Below are 18,561 nucleotides of genomic sequence, written 5' to 3'. Positions count from 1 at the left end.
TGATGGCTCTCATCTTCCCCCAAACTGATATAACCTACTCAGGAATGATCTCTACTAGTATCTGGCACCCACTACCCCTTTTTTGGGGAAGCAGTGTTCTTTGAGTAGTGGAGCACCTGTGGGTGTTCCATTTCAGATTCACATACGCCTCTTGAGCCCTTGATTGAAGATTTCGAGGTATCCGTGTCCATTCAGCCCACATACATGCCCTATGAAATCTTGTGGCAAACACCAAGGCTAAATAGGAGTGCATGGCAAACCGTCCTCAGTTCCTTCATTTCTGCCTCTGCCTGAGACTGAACACTACGCTGTCTGCCTAGAGCATACAAGGCTTTTCTCTTTGTCCCCTTTTTCTGTCATAGGTAATTTAGGGTGGTTGTTAGTGGTAGTTTAGGTGCGAGAACTGCATTCCTTCTTTCTTCCCTTGGAGACTTGCCCTTTCCTGGTGGGATATGCCTGGTTTGCCAAGTTTCAAATGCTGCCTCTCCTCCAGGAGGCTATACCAGTGACAATAGATGATTGCCTTGGGGAGTCCCACATCTCCCAAAGTGCTCCTTTTTTGTTTTTGTACAGCCCTTAAGTCCAGGACTAGGCAAAACAGGGAGATAAAACTCCAGCTGCTGGTGATGGAACAGTCCCTGCAATCACCCTCTGATCCAGGTCAGGCCTCTCTTCCCCCCCTGAACATTTGTCCCAGGGCTGATCCAGCACCCCAATCAACCTCTGGTCATGTTTCTCATAAGAAAAAGCCTTTGGAGCACCCTCTGAATACTCCCAAAAAGACGAGCTCAGACTCTGTATCTAAAGAGCCAGCTGCAAAGAAGATTAGATTCCTGTCCAGGCCTTCATCTCCAAGGGTTCTGCTGAAGCCAAGGACTCTTCCTCTGGTGCTCGCAGGACCATGAAGCCTTGGAGATCCAAGGAGAAGAAACATAGCTCCAATAGGGTGCCCATACCCTCCACTAGGAAGGGGTGTAAGCAGAGGGTACCCTTGAGCTTCCCATTGGTGCCATCACAAGCCTTAACCCAGCCATTGGTACCAATGCAAGTAGCTCAGGCATGGTGCCTTTACCAGCAGTACACTTGGTACTGAGCAGGCATCAGCATCTGACACAGCCTGTAGCATGCTCATCATTAATGGTGCTATCAGCTCCAGCCACCGTGACCTTGGCTGTGGTGTTAGTATGAACTAGAGTCCTGGTTGCTGTCAGGTACTGAGCATCTCACAATGCCAAGATCTCGGGCTCTGAGTGGCAAATCTGTGACACAGGACTCTCCTTCATTGGCTGCTTTTCCCCTTCCCTTCTCCCATGGGAGAACATGGAGGAAGACTCCTAGTCAGTCTCCTCGAGTCCCTCTCCCCTCCCCCAATCCCTATTAGGGGTTCTCCAACATTCCTCTTCAGGGAGAACTTTTTGCAGCTCATCTAAGATGGTGGAACCAAACCTGTATGCCACTTCTGCTCCATTATGGACCCCTGCAATGGCCATATTGGGACCTGTGGGCTGGCTATCGGCAACAATTCAATAGACTTCCGGAACTGTCCTTTAGGGAAACTGAGGTCATGCCATCCTCCTTCTGCCCTTTCACAGCAGGAAATATCATTTGAGGAACTGGAAGCTAGAGCAGAGGAGGAAGTCACCCCAAGACTCCCATTTCATTGTCATTCCTTTAAAAAGTTGCATCTATAATGTAGCTTGAGCCAAGTTGGTGAGCCAGAGTCACTTGTCCAAGTGCAGCAACACTGGGATGGCTCCACAAGACACGTTTGCAGGCAGCCTGATATCTGAATAATTGGGTGCCTCAAAGTGATGATGTGGCCATGGAATTTGAGTAGCACCATGTACCATGAGTACTCCTGCCTTCAGCAGCTTTCTGAACTTTAGCTGTGCTATGCCTGTCCTGTACTCAACCTGTTCCCTGATCTTGAATAAACAGCCCTAGAGTTTCCAGATGTTGGCACTCATTGACTGTTCTAAGAATTCCTCATGGAATATCACCTGTGCATTGTCATGTATGCCAACAGACTATTTTCTATGGCAGATTTTTTTGCTCCTTTTGCATGTCCCACCTAACTCAGCAGAGAAATTGGGAGTTTGCAGTCCCTTTGTGTGTCATCCTCACTGTGCTGTGAGATCTGGCAACCTGCTGCAGTTATTCCTGTACTAGTCAATACAGTTGTCTTTAACCTTTTTCATGTGTCTTTTATATTTGGGAAAGGAACTTGCTGCCTGGTTTCACCAGCTCTTGATGGAGGAAAACTCTTCACTTTAATAGTGTTGAAAGGCAAACTTCAACATAGGTCTCCCAAAAAATGCTTGAGGAACTTTGATATTTATCAGACCGGTACACAGAATACTTCCTAAGGATTGGGGTCAGGGTTTTGGCAGCTATTGATTTTGTGAAATAGTAGACAGAAAATCACTTCTGCAGTCTGTGCTAGATAGCTTTATTAGAGGTCTCAGTGATATAATGCACTTAAACCCACATATATAAAACTCTGTCATGAGAGATTGTTATGAACTAAATAAAACTGCTAAAGCAGAACGGACCCCAAAGGAATCTCAACTTCTTTAAGTGCCAGGATGGGATACAATGTGTTTGGGGAGGGGAGGAGGATAGCAAGAAAGGATTAATTTGGAGATTCATGAATTGTAGATGGACCATGAAAATTCAATTTTGAGACTATTGTAAAAATGTGTATTTCACAAAATACATAGATTACGTGAGTTGTGGTGGCTTTGTTTTTGGTGGGTGGTCCATTTCCTACCCCAAGGAGTTTCTAAAATTGCCTGTTCTAAGGGATGCCTAGAAATCCACTTTCCAAAGTTCCCTACCTCCTCCTTCCATATTCAGTGTAAGATCACATGAATTGGGGTACTAAAAATAAGTAGGGAATTTTTCATCAGTGTAAAATCTTACATGATTTCATCAGGAAATCTAGTGTAACTTTTGGCTCTAATGAGGACTACTTTCATCTTTTTAAAAAATGGATATTGCTAATACATACATTGTCATTGAGGGAGAGGAAGAATCTAAAGTGGACTAGTACTGCATCAAACTTCTTAGAAATCCTGCAAGCAAACTGGGAGCCCATGATTTTGTAGCCTTCATTGTGTACGCACCCTAGCAAGTGTCTTATTTTAAAAAATTAAGATTAAGTACCACACTTGTTTTTGATCAAAGGATTGCTTTCCTGTGCAACAGCCCCAGGCTCCATGGCTTTGCTTTCGTTTTTCACTCACCTAACTAGTAGGAATCTGGAATTCTGGGGTGGAGTCTGCCTTTCTGATGAACATCTCATGTAATTTCTAAAGTATTTCCTGCTGCTGAGCAAGGAACATGCTACAATAAATATAGTTTAAAAACCTATGTAGTATTGGTGGATTGCAGAATACTCTCCAGTCCTCAAACAGTAAAAAAAAAATTTGCTGTGTATGAACTCTTTCCCTTTGAATCGGAGTGACTCAAGGGCAAGAGATGTGGAAGTAAACAAAGGGAATAAGGGATCCAGTGACAGAATCTTGAGGGGGCAAAAATAGTTAATCACTGAAGAAAGCACATAGAGGAAGTCATTATCAAAACGTAGCAGGGTACAGAGAAGATTCTTCCAGTTTTGTGAATGTAAGAACAGAATCATGAACTGACTCCTGTGAATTAGGTATCTGAGGTGTCAGAAAAACAGTCTCCTCTAAGCTTGAATGTAAAAGAGAGAAGTGCTTCTTTGAGCGTGGGTGGTATTGGAGAGGCATGTAAGGTCAAAAGATGGCTTGCATTGGACCATGTTGAAACACTCTCCCTACCTTGGAGTACTTATAAACAACTTATCCCCAAATTCCCCTTCTTTCCTGCAGCAAATAGTGCATGGCCTCATGGAAAAGAGCAGTTAGACATTTAAAAAAATACTAACATAAAGCAAACTGCTGCCAAATTGTCTCCTGGGAACCCCTAGACCATCCACCTTCCAATGCTGTGGCCCTCATTGCTTTGAGCTTGCCATGTTTTTTAGTAGCTTGTCTCACTTAGGTAAAGCCAAACTTATCACGTAGATAAAACTGCTTCAAGTCACTCTGTTTGCAGAGAAGTGGACTTTCTAAGCTGGGCCAAGGGCTCTGAAAATCCAAATACTGTACTGGGCTACAACTAACAGGTGGCATCCCTGTTTGAACATTGACCAATCTGCTGTTTTTAGGATCTGCTCTACAGCTAGGTGCATGCAAGAGTATACTGGGAAACTAGGGGAACCAGATGAGAGGAAATATCATAGCCTTTCAAGGAACATACTTTGTTTTTATTTAAAAAAAAAGGATCCTAGTTCTTCTGAAAAAAGACATACAGCTTCTCTTCAAACAGAAGTATAAATCCATATGTTGGAGCTGGTTACTAGATGAAGACTTCATCTGTTCTCTCTCACTAAGCTTTAAGCTTTGATTTTTATTGATTGTAAGATTTAAACTTGTTACCTCATGCTCTTCTTACAGATTGCAAGGAAACGGCACAAAGTTATCAGTGCTTTCAAGAGCCCCCATGGCCAGACCAGGCCCCCAGCATCTCTCAAACACATTGTTCTCATGCCTCTCTCGCAGATCAAGAAAGTGCTAGACATCAGGGAGACAGAAGGTCTGTGCTTGGAATGGTGTTATAGCTAATAAACCCAGTGGGGGAATGGTGGGGGAGATAGAACATTGAAGTGTGTATATAATATATTTTGAGAACTAATTATGTGATTACACTCCAGCTGACAGCTACAAATGCTAATGTTCTGGCTTGAAACCACAAAGCAACAAGTTTTTTATTTAAAGATTGTTTGCCTGCTGGCCAATGATCTTGAAATAACCACTAAAGGCCATATCAACAAGAGCCAGCCAAATGGCACTGTGAACCTGCAATAAAAAATAAGCCTACAGAGCTTTTAAACACAGCCCTTGTTCTGCTGAGTGTGCTTTTTGTTGCTTGGCCCATTGCTGTTTCCACAAATACAAATCTTCATTTCAAATGTGGTGGTGGCACTCAACGAGCTATCCCTCCCACCTGAGGACAAAGGTTTGACTTAACTCGCGTTAGATTACTTAACTCGCGTTAATCACGGTTAGATTAATGTTTCACAATAGCAATAGTTCATACCAATTTATTCAACATTGTAGCAGCAATACCATCATAAATCTGTTTTCAGAAGCTTGTAATTGCTGTAAACATTCTCTGGTTAGAAATTAAAATACAATAAGGCTTCACTTCAAGTGATCAAACTTTTTGGTTGGTGTTCTCTAGATCTCTTCATCAGATCTTACTGGGTTTGTATGTTTTTCAGAGCTTAAGACAACTCTTCTGAGTAAGAAGTAGGAAGAGGCCATCTAGTAAGCAGGCAGCAACCTCATACAGTCTAACTGTAACTTTAGATTTAACTGCAGTCATTTTTTAAACTGGTATTAATGGAGAGTGTGCTTTTTGCTGTAGTCTAATTATTTGATGGCAGAGACACCAGAGTAGACTGACAATGAATTTTAGCCCCTTGGCTTCTTGACACCAAAAGATGATCCATGGGTGACAAGAGGGTAGCTGAACCCTTCTGGCCAAGTTCTAGCTCCCGTTTCTGAAGCAGTGCTGAGCGCTGTCTGTCTGTCTACACTTGCAACTTAATTGTGTTCAGCACTGGTTGGTTGTCAGCAATGGGTCACTTGTCCAGCATAGACTGGGTTTAACATCTGTATCCTTTTAAGATACAAGATATAATTCTGTTTAGTTAAATTTGAATATCTCAAATGGTCAAACTTCCTTCATAATAGAATACATAGCAGCTTCAATGTTGCTTCTCAAAGTGCCCTACAAAATAGGGCAGGCATCACTTCCCTCTGCTTTGCAGGTGAAGAAACGACCTGCCCAAGGTTGCAGAACTGAGAAGAGAATCCAAGATTTGTTACTGCCATTTCCCTATCCATTAGACCATGCTGCCTGTAAGGCAATGTCTACACTTCAATTAGACCCCCCTCAGCTGGCTTGTGCCAGCTGACTCTGGCTAGTGGGGCTGAAACTAAGGGGTTGTTTTAATTGCAGTGTAGATGTTCAGGCTTGGGCTAGAGTCCAGGCTCTGGGACCCTCACAGCCAAAGCCCAAATGTCTACAGTGCAATTAAATAGCCCCTTAACCCAAGCACCGCTAGCCTGAATCAGCTGGCACAGGCCAACCACAGGAGCTTAATTGCAGTGTAGACATACCCTAATAGTCTTTAACTTGAACCTGACTGCTACTTAAATGTAAGTTATAAGATTACTTGCTTAAAATCTGTGGGGGGTTTTTCCAGAATTGTATGAAGGTAGACTGTCCTTTATTTGGAACAGTGTGAACTGAATGTTTTTGTCTTCAATTATAGACTGCCACAAAGCTTTTGCCTTGGTTGTGCGGCCACCAACAGAACAGAACAACTTGTTGTTCAGTTTTCAGATGACAACTGAGGAGCCTCCTAAAGAGGATTGGCTGAAGATGCTGTGTCGGCATGTAGCGAATACAATTTGTAAAGCAGATGCTGTAAGTTGTCTAGTAGTAGGTTATCAGTGAAAATAGTTCATTGCAAATGTCTTTTAGATACATTTAATTTAACTGCTTCTTTGTGATAATAGGAAGAAACCAGGCCTTGGCATATCCTCAAGCTAACAGAGTAAGAAACTTCTCTGGTGGTTAAGAGGGCTACTAAGGCCTACTCCTTAACCATTAGGTTCTACAGAACCTGGCTTTTTTTTTTTAAAATAAAAATACTACTAATTCTTTATGGTTGTGATAACAGTCCAAGGCCTATAGTATAGATACAATAGGGCATGTCTATACTATCTTTTGGGTCTTTTACCAGTGTAAGCCAGGCCAGTGCAATTCTCTCTGCACTGTTGTAGCATTTCTAACAGTAGGCATTTTCATTGAGATGTAGAAATTGACTGTGTATAATCCCTTAATTCGTTGGTCTGTATAGACAGCCTGATAGAACAGTGGTATGAAATGCTTCTACCTCAGTGAGGCATAGAGCCCTAAAGCATCTTTCATCACAAACTGGAATGTTCTAAGGTGTCAGCCTTCTCCCAGCACACCTTTGAGAATTTCCAGTGTGTATTTCCAGGCCAGAAGCCAAAAATAAAAAATGTACTAACTTTGAAATACAGCATGTAAATGGTAACCGGGCAAGGACCTTCCAGCTTACATTTTCTGTGTGTGTGCGCACGTACGTACACGTCCCTCCTTCCCCCCCCCCCCACACACACGTGCGCACACTCTGGAGTGAACAGCCAGTTTGCGTTTGACTGTGTTCAACATGTTACTTCATATTTTCACTATACAAGCTGTTAAGTATTTGAGGTTGTTTCTGTAAGGCTGAAAAAAAAACAAACCTTTCTTTAAATGAGTCTCGTCTTTCCATGAGGACACTAGTTCAGAATGTGTGTACTATTTCTGAGCCACTGGCTCACTTTGAATGGGTGAACTTCTGGAGAAGGGGTATTTTAGCCCTCTCTCTCCCCCCCCCCCCCACAGTAAAAGATAATTTTATCCTGAGAGAAGTATCTGACAGTTTTACTAAGTGGGCCAGCCACCCATCTATCAGTTCCTTTAATTGTCTTTGTGGCCACTCAATTCTAATAAGTATAATAATAGAAATGGGGTATCATCTGTTACTAATGTTCTGTCACATTACAGTACATTGGAAATAGTGAGGGGTCAAGTGCTTTTCTAATGTGGAATATGATACTCTGAAACACACCTTGTCCGTTCCTAACTACATCCAGTCCTCAGAGTGATAATATATATTGGTGTCTACTTAAAGGCAGCAGCCCCACCAAACTTTAAAGCAACACATTTCCATCCTTAATGTGCCCCCATCTTTAGCTTGATTTGCATACCAAATAAAACTGGAATCTTTTTTGCACTTTAGGGGGTCAAAAACTTGATCCTCTTCTCCATCTGTACCTGGACACCACACCGTTTCTGAAAAGTCTGATGTAAATACCCACTTCATTTATGAGAAAACATAGGCATAATTATACAAGTCTGCCACATGGTGGCAGTAAAGGCTTCAACTTCAGCTCTGCCTAGGAGCACTGCAGTGAACAATGCTGTCATAAGCTGTTCTTGAAACTTAACTCTGTGTACAGTCGTCTTCGGGCAGCTTTCCTCCAACTTCACAAAAGATCAATTCCTTATCCCTCACATAAAAAGTATAATCTAAAGACTCCTGTGATGCTACTGGAGTTTCAGAACACACAATATGAAATATTTATTGGGATGTCAGTGACTCTTCTAAAACTGGCAAGTAAAACTATAAAAATATTTAAAGCTTCATCCTATCCTATGCACTAGGGCACGGCTCTTAATCATGTAACTGAATAGTCTACATTTTGAATCATTCCAGTAATGTTAATTTCTGTTCTCTGGAGGAACTTGGGATCTTCTGAAGCACTTTTTACCAAACATAGGCCAAAGGTATCAACTAGATATTTAACTAGAAGACTTTTGAAGACTACCCAATCTGTCCGTTACAATAGTGGAGTATCTTGCCATGCCAAGACTCCACTACATTTACAGTTCAAATGTGCATATCCCTTTGCATCAGGCCTGGCTTTTTAATAAGTTCAGATTTGACCCACTTGGTTTGCTTTGACTACCCTGATTTTGAAAATGGGGCTAAGGTCTCCTACAAGAGACTGTTCTAGTAGCTAGCTTTGGTAAATCAAGTAAATCCAAATAGCAGCTGCAAGATTAAGTACAGCTGCTACATTTGCTATCCCTTCTCCAGTGGAGTTTAGAGATCTTCAAACAGGAATTGATGATAAATAATTAAATTTTAGAAGATTAAACTCATTTTTGAGTGTATTCAAAGATGATGTGTTGGAAAAATCCTGGTGGATTTGTGCACCTGTTCTTATAATTATGCCTGTCTGTAGGAAAACCTTATTTACACTACTGATCCTGATTCAGTTGACATAAATACAAAAGATGTGGACAGTACATTGAGTAGGGCATCCAGGGCAATAAAGAAAACATCAAAAAAGGTAAGTGTTTAATTCCCTACTTGCTAAGTAATTACCTGATATGTGAATCTTATTACTTGCACCAAAATCTTCTAGTGCCAGTGTAGTCAACAAATTTATGTTGGTATTTCTGCCAGTGCTGGCAAAGTTTGTTTTTTTTCTCTCTATCTATATGTTTATATTTATTTATATACACAAACTGATTAGGAGGAGAAAGTGAAATTGGGGGTTTTTTGTTTGTTTTTTAATTGCAGGATTGTAAATATATTCAAAAATTTCTTTACTTTTTATACATTAAAAGAAATTCCATGAGATCAATTGTGCTGCAGAGTTGCAATGTGACTGTTTTGTGACCTATGTAAAATGAAGAGTCTGTGTTAATTCAACCCATGGTGTCCAGACCATATGTAGCAGTCAGCTGAAGAAAAGTGAGCAGGGATTGAAAAGTGAGCATGCACAGGTTGACTACTAAAATAGACCTCTAAGATGCTGTATAGAAAGCACTGTAGGACATGGTCTCTCATTGCAAGGTCTCTAGACTGTTAATGTAATTCCACAGCAAATCAAAATCTGAATGCATGTTAGATGCTAATGGTCTCATGCTGAGACTTAATGTATGTAACAACTCTTGTCAAACTCTGCAGGTTACAAGAGCATTTTCTTTCTCCAAAACACCAAAGAGAGCTCTTCGAAGGGCTTTAATGGCACACAATACAGTAGAAGGAAGGAGTCCCTGCTCAGCTAATGAAAGTTACTTAGGCAGCCGCCTGACCAGTACATCCTCATTAGCAGTAAGTGACTTGACTGTACAGTCCAAATGGCATAACCTTCATTTTGATAAAGCTGACTGTATTAATTCTGGTGCACAGAGCTTATTCTTACATGGCAACCTCTTATTAAACAAGGTCCACAATGCATATGCCACACTTGTCTGTACTTTCTTAAAAAAAAACAAAAAAACCCCTCCATTTATATTCTGGTCTGAGTAAAGTCTCTTAAGATGTCTATCATAGAATATCAGGGTTGGAAGGGACCTTGGGAGGTCATCTAGTCCAACCCCCTGCTCAAAGCAGGACCAATCCCTGACTAAATCACCCCAGCCAGGACTTTGTCAAGCCTGACCGTAAACTTCTAGGGAAGGAGATTCCACCACCTCCCTAGGTAACACATTCCAGTGTTTCACCAGCCTCATAGTGAAAGTTTTTCCTAATATCCAACCTAAATCTCCCCCACTGCAACTTGAGACCATTACTCCTTGTTCTGTCATCTGCTACCACTGAGAACCGTCTAGATCCATCCTCTTTGGAACCCCCTTTCAGGTAGTTGAAAGCAGCTATCAAATCCCCCCTCATTCTTCTCTTCCACAGACTAAACATCCCCAGTTTCCTCAGCCTCTCCTCATAAGTCATGTGTTCCAGTCCCCTAATAATTTTTGTTGCCCTCCGCTGGACACTTTCCAATTTTTTCACATCCTTCTTGTAGTGTGGGGCCCAAAACTGGACACAGTACTCCAGATGAGGCCTCACCAATGTCGAATAGAGGGGAACGATCACATCCCTCGATCTGCTGGCAATGCCCCTACTTATACATCCCAAAATGCCATTGGCCTTCTTGGCAACAAGGGCACACTGTTGACTCTTATCCAGCTTCTCGTCCACTGTAACCCCTAGGTCCTTTTCAGCAGAACTGCTGCTGAGCCATTCGGTCCCTAGTCTGTAGCGGTGCCTGGGATTCTTCCGTCCTAAGTGCAGGACTCTGCACTTGTCCGTGCTGAACCTCAGATTTCTTTTGGCCAAATCCTCCAATTTGTCTAGGTCCCTCTGTATCCTATCCCTACCCTCCAACGTATTTACCTCTCCTCCCAGTTTAGTGTCATCTGCAAACTTGCTGAGGGTGCAATCCACACCATCCTCCAGATCATTTATGAAGATATTGAACAAAACCGGCCCCAGGACCAACCCCTGGGGCACTCCACTTGATACCGGCTGCCAACTAGACATGGAACCATTGATCACTACCCGTTGAGCCCGACAATCTAGCCAGCTTTCTATCTACCTTTATAGTCCATTCATGCAGCCCATACTTCTTTAACTTGCTGGCAGTCTGTATCAGTCTGTAAAATGCAGAAATATCTGCTGTACCATGGGAAACAAGGAGCGAGAATGCACTATGCAGATTCCAAAAAGTGACTACCTTTTAAGAATGAACGTACCATCTCATGGCAAGATGAGAAACTCTTCGCACAACTTGGAATGAAATTATTTCTGAAGCTATCTTAGGACGAAGTATACAACTGGTTCGTGTAACTTGAAATGACTAAATTTTGCATTTTTTAAAAACAGACATCCTGTGCTTTCTTACCTCATTAACTTCTATCCTCATGGACTCTAAACAGGGCGGGGGAGGAACCAAGAAGCTGCAGCCCCAAATCCCCAGGAAAGGATATTCAGTGTGTCATAAATTTGGGGAGGGGAGAGGATCTCCGTCTTCAGTGTCTAAAATAACATACTGCCACTCTTTTCTCTGCTATAGTTTAAGAACTATTGCAGTAGACACTCAAGTTGCCAGCACAACTAACTATAACAGACAGGACTTGGTGGGATTGAAAAAAACTAAACTAAATTTTTGAGTAAATTGTACGTTATAACGCCTGCTCTTAGATCTGTAACTTGTTGAAAATTTCCCTTGTAACTCTCTTGTGGTGGTGGTCTCCTATAGTTGCCTTGCAGGGTATCCCCTCTGGAATAGGGGTAATAGAGTATAATGTGCACTCTAATGGCCTACTGATAATCAACTCAGTCAAAGTATTGCTTCACTCTGCTGCTTGAGTTAAGGATGGGAGCATATGAACTAACGTTCTGAATCAGATCAGTGGTTCATCTGGTCCAGTATCCTGTCTAACAGTAGCCAGAAATAGCTGCTTCAGAGGAAACTGCTAGAAGTTCAGCAGAAGGTAACTAAGGAATAAATTGCCCACCGGGATAGTTGCATACTACCTCCCATTAGAGGTTCCTTCCCCAAAAAATCACTTACAGATTTAATTTTTATTCCTCCTCCCCTCTTGCTGTTTTATCTGTGGCTATCCTCATTCTGGTACAGTTTGTATCTCAAAAATAGTTACATTCCAGTCATGCATTTTCTCTACCTCCTATGTCCTTACATAGTTGAGCTTCACCCTTAAACATGTCGGCAGAACTACAAGGGATTGGTTGAATCCCTTTCTTTTCTGTGCATTAACAAGATGAATTCAAAATCTTTTGATGCTCTTCTAAATAGTAAACTACCAAACATATAAGTTGGCAGCATGGCATCCATCCTGTGCTTAGGAAAAGGGAGCTGTGGTTAAAAACAATCCAATTTTCAGCTAAATTAGTTATGAAATCAACAGTTTTGCATTTAGGTGGGGCTAAATGGCAATTTTCAGTTTTCAAAGTTACTGCATCTCTCATCCTTTTGTGGCCTCCTTGAGGGCACCCACACTCTAGGGGTCTGAAACTTTTCTTGGGTGGAGTCCCACAACTTTGTCTAGATCTAGAATGTAATTCCTACTTCAATTCACGGATTATCCCAGCATGTCTGCATTTCATTGAGCACCTGTAGTTCTGCTTGCTCTCTGGGGCAATGACAGTGTCAAAGCAAAGTGTGTGTGTGTGATTGTTTGGATCAAAAGAGAACATATCTTAAAAACAGCTCACATACTAGTCCTAGCTTACCAAATAGTCACCCATCTTTCATCTCTCCAAGTCCTTCAGGATTTGTCCCTCTTGGTCAGTGTCATTGATCAGGTGAAAGTGACTTCCCCATTTATGTTAGGGTGATCACTTTATACTGTTTTTCTGTTTTGGTTCGTCAAGGTCTCATAGTTAAATTAGCACATGTAACTTCCCCCAGGAGGTAAAGCTACTCCAGCCTTGCTGCTTGCTTAGGGATTTGCAATAATTACCCCAGTGATTTTTAGTTCCAGCAGGAAACCCTCTAATTCCTCCATGGGGTTGTATTCTGGATCCTAGCTCTTAAAGTTACATATAACACTTTTTTATAAAGTTGATTCAATTGTTTTGTATATTACTGTGACAGATAATATAGACACCTGGGATATCCGGTCAAAGCAGTGCTTCATGTAGGCGTTTCAATGGCCTAATACACAATAGCACTGATAGTTACTGATAATATATACCCAAGAGCATCATTTGGATGGGGAAAATGACTTGTGAATTTGTCATTACTTCAATTTAAGACCATTAATACAATCTCCACTAGGAGCAAACTATTGCAGAAAGAGTACTGTTCTGGCTTGTATGCATTACTGAACCTGTTTAAAGTACTGTGGCATGATCTCACTGCTGTTCCTGCAAAATTAATCTGTTGAAGATATAGAGTAAGTTTTAAAATTCACAGAACATAAGAGCCCACTAAGCTTCTTACAAAGGACTCAAAGGAATTGTTTAGGTGAAGTGCTTTGGGCAGATAATATCCTGGCCGTATGTATGTACAATTTTTTTTACTTAAAGAGATATGGCATTGAAATAAGGCACAATAAAAGAGTAACCAGTGAATTATTCAGTGTATGCACTAACTCTTCACCCCACCCCCTTTCCTATTTGTAGATTGCACGTTCCTCTTCTACATACAGCCTAAATGGATCTGTCAAACATGTCGTTAGTGTTCAGCGCTCCAATTCTGTTGATGGGAGCTCTCAAAGTTCCAGGTCTCAACCTGTGCTCCGTCCTGACTCTCCAACTAGCCGTCTTTCACATGCCAGAGAAGGAAAAACTCCTTCCAGCCCTGAAAGCTTAAATGGCCACTCATTGGCCAGACCATGTCCCATTCCTGTCATTACTACCACTTGTGATGTAGGAGATGACCGGAGTGGTGTTGAGAACAGTTCCGTCGTCAAACCCTGATCTTTAATGCCCATGTTGCATAAAGTGAGCTTCTTAAAGATTCTCATATTTAGCACAACTACTAAAAGATTAAAGAATCTGTCAAATGTTTCTAATGGGTGCTGAGTCTTCCTTGGTCTGCCTTGGTGCACATCTCAACTCCCATAGGCTACTTAATATTTCTTCTGTTAACTAGTTGGGTCTGAAATGGGGAATTTTAAATTCTTTGGAAATGGAATTGACATCACTGGTATTGAGGGGTTTTGGATTTCTTTCCAAGTTTTTTTAACCATGTTTGCCCTATGATAGCATTTAAAGTGCTTCTTAATATTTACACATTTAACGTAAGTATGGGAGAGTCTTCATGCTAAAGTCAAAATTTGACCAAATTCTGGATTCAGCATGGAGTCTATTGCCTCTGATTGCAAATATGGAAGATTTCTAGAGTACAACTGTTGACTTTCATGAGTCTTAAACAGTGAGTTTTGCAATTATCATCCTATGCTAAATACCTCCATAAGAACATGTTTCTCTTCTAGTTCAACAACTAAAGCACAACTATAGTACTATCACTTGTTATCACTTCAAGTGAAATTAAACTTCTGAGGTTGTAAAGAAATTTTTTTAGCTCTTAAAGCAGCTCTTACAACTATTCTTATACTAATTTTAGTTTAAACTTTTTTGCTTAGCAACAAACTGCTAAGCTTGCAGATCACAACAAAATCCACTGATGATCAGTTCTGCTGAGACTTGTTCACATCAGAATAGCAAGCCTTTTGTCTAGTTTGCAGTGATACAGGCTAAGACTATTCAGTAATAAACTACCAAAAGTAAGTTACAATTTTTTGTGGCCATTTTTTTATACCAAAGTCTCTAAGGGTCAAATCAGTAGTTTCTGAGGAAGCTTAAAAATATGGTAAGAGCAGAACAAGTTTAAGTGGTTATTTAGCTAGGGGAAGCTCATCTCAATCTTTCAAGATTTGCTAATATAGCAAACGGTCTTATAACATGTTCTGTGTTAGAAAACTTGGAAGGAGATACTACGCTGTTGTAAAAGCATGAACTGCACAAGAATGTGGGTTAGATATTTGCTTTATTAAGAACTCTTCAGAAGGTCTCCTAGTACTGTACATACCTCTCAACAGTCTTATTACGGGGGGAATCTTCATTTTATATAATGAACTTAACCATGTCTCTTACCCACCAAGTTAGTTATCCAAAACTTGAAAATGCCAGTCCTTAAAATTAAGGGTCAGCAGACTACCTCTACTGAATAAACTGGACCAACTGTGTCCCGCTTATTTTGGGTCTTGAAACGTTGAGAGGTATGACTACAACACTGAGACTGATACCTTGATCATATTAACATTTTTTTTTCTTTTTTGCCTACCAGGGTATCCCTTCTCCTTCCTTGGTCAACCTTCCCTCAGTGTTTGCAAAGAGGAGTCATACCTTAAGTCGATCAACAACCCACTTGATATGAAGTAGGCTTAAAATGGACTCCTATACTGTAATGACTGACAAGCTACTGGCTGTTCAGATGACCTATTACTGACATTAATGGTACTTTAGTCATAGCCACTTAGTTGCTTAACTTAGTTACCTAACATTTTGCTAACTGGTAGGGACTCTTTGACTAGTACTGAAGCAGATCACCTAATCAACCAAACAAGTGAAAAACTTGATCTAGGTTTAGAAATATTGTATTCCTTTGCACAATCCATTTCCTCACCAGCATAATGTAAACACTATCTTTCAACAAACTGTCTCCTTTATGCAATAAATTGTTTTGGTGTTAAATGCTGAAATTAAGAAGTCTCTTACTTGAGTCATTAACTGAAGATCATCCTCCAGTGGATCTAGAAGAGGCTACTTAACTTCATCAATAGGCTCTGTACTACTAATATTAAAAGCTAATGCATGGACCATTGACTAACCTGAAATACTTTAAATGGTGTATCTTAAACTATAACGGTTGGCCTGTTATACAGCTGCTTTGTCTGGCTATTTTAGAAGATCTAGTTTATTGGTGCATGAGTGTACCTTTTTGAGTGGTCTACTGCATATGGTCCTTCGTACTTTCTATGCATCATTTTCTAATCCAATACATCCAAATCCTGTGACTGGCTTAGCTGCCAAAAGTAACTGATCTGCAAGCAAATTAAAACTAACATTTTTGGATGTGGAAGTCCAAGGAAAAAAACATCACTGTACTTAAATTGTATTTATAGCCTTTGAATTGAGACTATTTTTAAAAATAGTCTCCAAACCTTGTATAACTACTTTTTTATATATAGCTTATTCATGCACAGGCTCCTCCAGTGCGAAGCTGAAATTGTGGACCTGGTTTCAATGTCTAACAGTAATATTTTTATGTACAGGTTTTTGGTATATAATTTCCAAAACTTTTTTCTACATCTTCACTATACTTAGTCTTTTTGTATTTTTTTTCTTTGCAAGCTGTACATTTTAAAATCATGTTTTCAGTCTGTATTATCCAACCCTGTCTCAGGAATTGTCCAAATGTGTATATTTCTGCACTTAATAACTTTGAACTAATTGCCTGTGTGTCATGCGTGGCATTTCCAACTCTAAAGATTCCCTTTAACTGCAAAATGCTGCTTTTTCTGTTATATGTAATTAGTGCTGCTTTTGAAGATGTCAGATGGCCTGTTACTTCTGTATTTTTAAGATAGGTTTTTTGCCAATATAAATCATGTAAATAAACTGTTTAAAACATTGCTTACTGTTGTACTAAACAGACTTTAAGAAAAGTCCAATGAGTCTGTGTCAAGGTGAGTGTTACTGCATCAGGAGCTAGTCTAGAAGCTTGTATAGTGAATCATAGTAATATAGTTGCAGTCCACTAAATATATATACATATACCCACCAAGGTTCCTGTGAAATTCCTTGTGAGGACTTACTGTTGTGGATACTGTTCTGTCAGTGAGTGTTGCATGTTTTTCTGACAATGTGACTATCTTTGGGTTTCTGTGTTTGAAGGAGAAGTGGCTCTCTTCCAAGAGGAAAATCCCTAAAGTACACAAACATGCTATGAAAGCTAGCTGTAGGATATATAAAATACAGTCTAAATTAAGGAAGAATCATTCAGTGTATTTCATCATAAGCTAATTGCTGCTTACACTACGTTACTGATATCAGGAATGTAATGCTTTAACTTTCCAGTAAACTGCAAAATTCTTATCTCATTGACTTAAGTCCCTTGTTGTATTGGGGCCCTTTTTTCACTTAAAACGAACACACAGGATAAAGCAGTATAAGGGTGTCATGCTCTTTGGAATGGTTCATCACCATGAGTGCCAACCTCAGGGTAGACTGCCAAAAAACATGGTAGTCACCCCAAACGGTTGCATGTTCTAAAATTGATTTCACCAAACCAGTAACAAATGTGAACTCCTGAAGCACTGTAATTACCTTACTGTGGAGTTCGAGAGAGTCCCCTTGGGCACTCCAGTCTATCTTACCACCCAGACAAGCTGGACTTAGTGATAAATGGTCACTTACCCTAAAGATCTCAAAATATTCAGGTTGATCCAAATCCCAAGAGACCAGTCACTTACCCCATGTTTAATTTGTACCGGAGATGTCTCACCGAAGGCGATGCTTATAGCCAGTCCTATAGTAAACTAAGGATTTATTCACTAAGAAAAAGAAATGAGTTATTTACAGTTTAAAGCAGGCAACATATTTACACAAATCAGTTAGTGACAGATGTAACTGTCAGCATTGAATGCCTTTTAAGACTAAACCAGATTGATTGGGGAATCTCTGCTTTTGTTTCCTCACTCCAGCCCTGTGAAAGTCCAAACAGCAAAGGGATATGAAAATTCTTTAGTCTTCCAGAATTCAAGGTGATGGGATGAGCTTTCTTGCCCATAGCACCTTCACGGTGTAAGAGGACCATCAACCCAGTCTTTGTATCATGACATTTGCATGATGGCCTATTTAGTCTTTATAGCCCTTGATGAGTGGGGAACCATTCCTCCTGCCTGGGTTCATAAATTCAGAGCAGTCATTTTCACAGCTATAGAACAAAACTTAAGTATTACCTTTATAACGTGAGATTTAGACCTTCTAAATAACATTAATGCATACAAGCATTTTTTATAGAGACTAAATGCATCCTTACGAGTCTAACACCTATCCTGAATAAGACCAATATAGAGGTGAGCTGGTCTGGTTTCCAGCTATGAATTTGTCAGTGCTCATCTGGTGCCTAAAGCCCTGGTGAGAGCTGGCACCTGGTCTACCATCATCACAAAGGCCAATCAAGAGACAAGGTCACACAACGTTTATGTATAGATCTTTCTGGATGAGGGATTACTAGCTATGTTCTAATACAATTTGTCATAAGAATGCCTTGATGGAATTATGGCTTTATAGATTCATAGATATTTAGGTCAGGAGGGACCATTATGATCATCTAGTCTGACCTCCTGCACAATGCAGGCCACAGAATTTCACCAACCACTCCTACAAAACAAACCTCACACCTGTGCTATTGAAGTACTCAAATCATAGTTTAAAGACTTCAAGGAGCAGAGAGTCCTCCAGCAAGTGACCCGTGTCCTATGCTACAGAGGAAGGCGAAAAACCTCCAGGGCCTCTTCCAATCTGCCCTGGAGGAAAATTCCTTCCCGACGCCAAATATG

At 40.6% G+C, this 18,561-nt stretch overlaps 1 protein-coding gene across 5 annotated transcripts in view; it reads left to right on the top strand.

Moving 5' to 3' along the window:
• The window catches only part of ECT2 (epithelial cell transforming 2), a 50,396-nt gene extending 33,501 nt beyond the window's left edge, over nucleotides 1-16,895 (top strand). For 2 of the 5 annotated variants that reach the window (XM_078854363.1, XM_078854361.1), the window contains 5 exons: nucleotides 4,482-4,620; nucleotides 6,368-6,522; nucleotides 8,919-9,026; nucleotides 9,650-9,796; nucleotides 15,282-16,895. In XM_078854363.1, coding sequence (XP_078710489.1) covers nucleotides 4,482-4,620; nucleotides 6,368-6,522; nucleotides 8,919-9,026; nucleotides 9,650-9,796; nucleotides 15,282-15,371 — 639 coding nt within the window. In that variant the 3' untranslated portion in view covers nucleotides 15,372-16,895. Of the gene's footprint in view, nucleotides 1-4,481; nucleotides 4,621-6,367; nucleotides 6,523-8,918; nucleotides 9,027-9,649; nucleotides 9,797-13,612; nucleotides 13,934-14,577; nucleotides 14,719-15,281 lie in introns of all 5 variants that reach the window. The other 3 variants (XM_078854362.1, XM_078854360.1, XR_013636329.1) reach the window with 2 other exon arrangements.
• The last annotated feature ends 1,666 nt before the right edge of the window (nucleotides 16,896-18,561 follow it).

Source organism: Lepidochelys kempii, chromosome 9 (genome assembly GCF_965140285.1).
Source record: "Lepidochelys kempii isolate rLepKem1 chromosome 9, rLepKem1.hap1, whole genome shotgun sequence".
In the NCBI taxonomy this organism is placed as follows: Eukaryota; Metazoa; Chordata; order Testudines; family Cheloniidae; genus Lepidochelys; species Lepidochelys kempii.
This window is presented reverse-complemented; position numbering and strand designations above follow the sequence as displayed.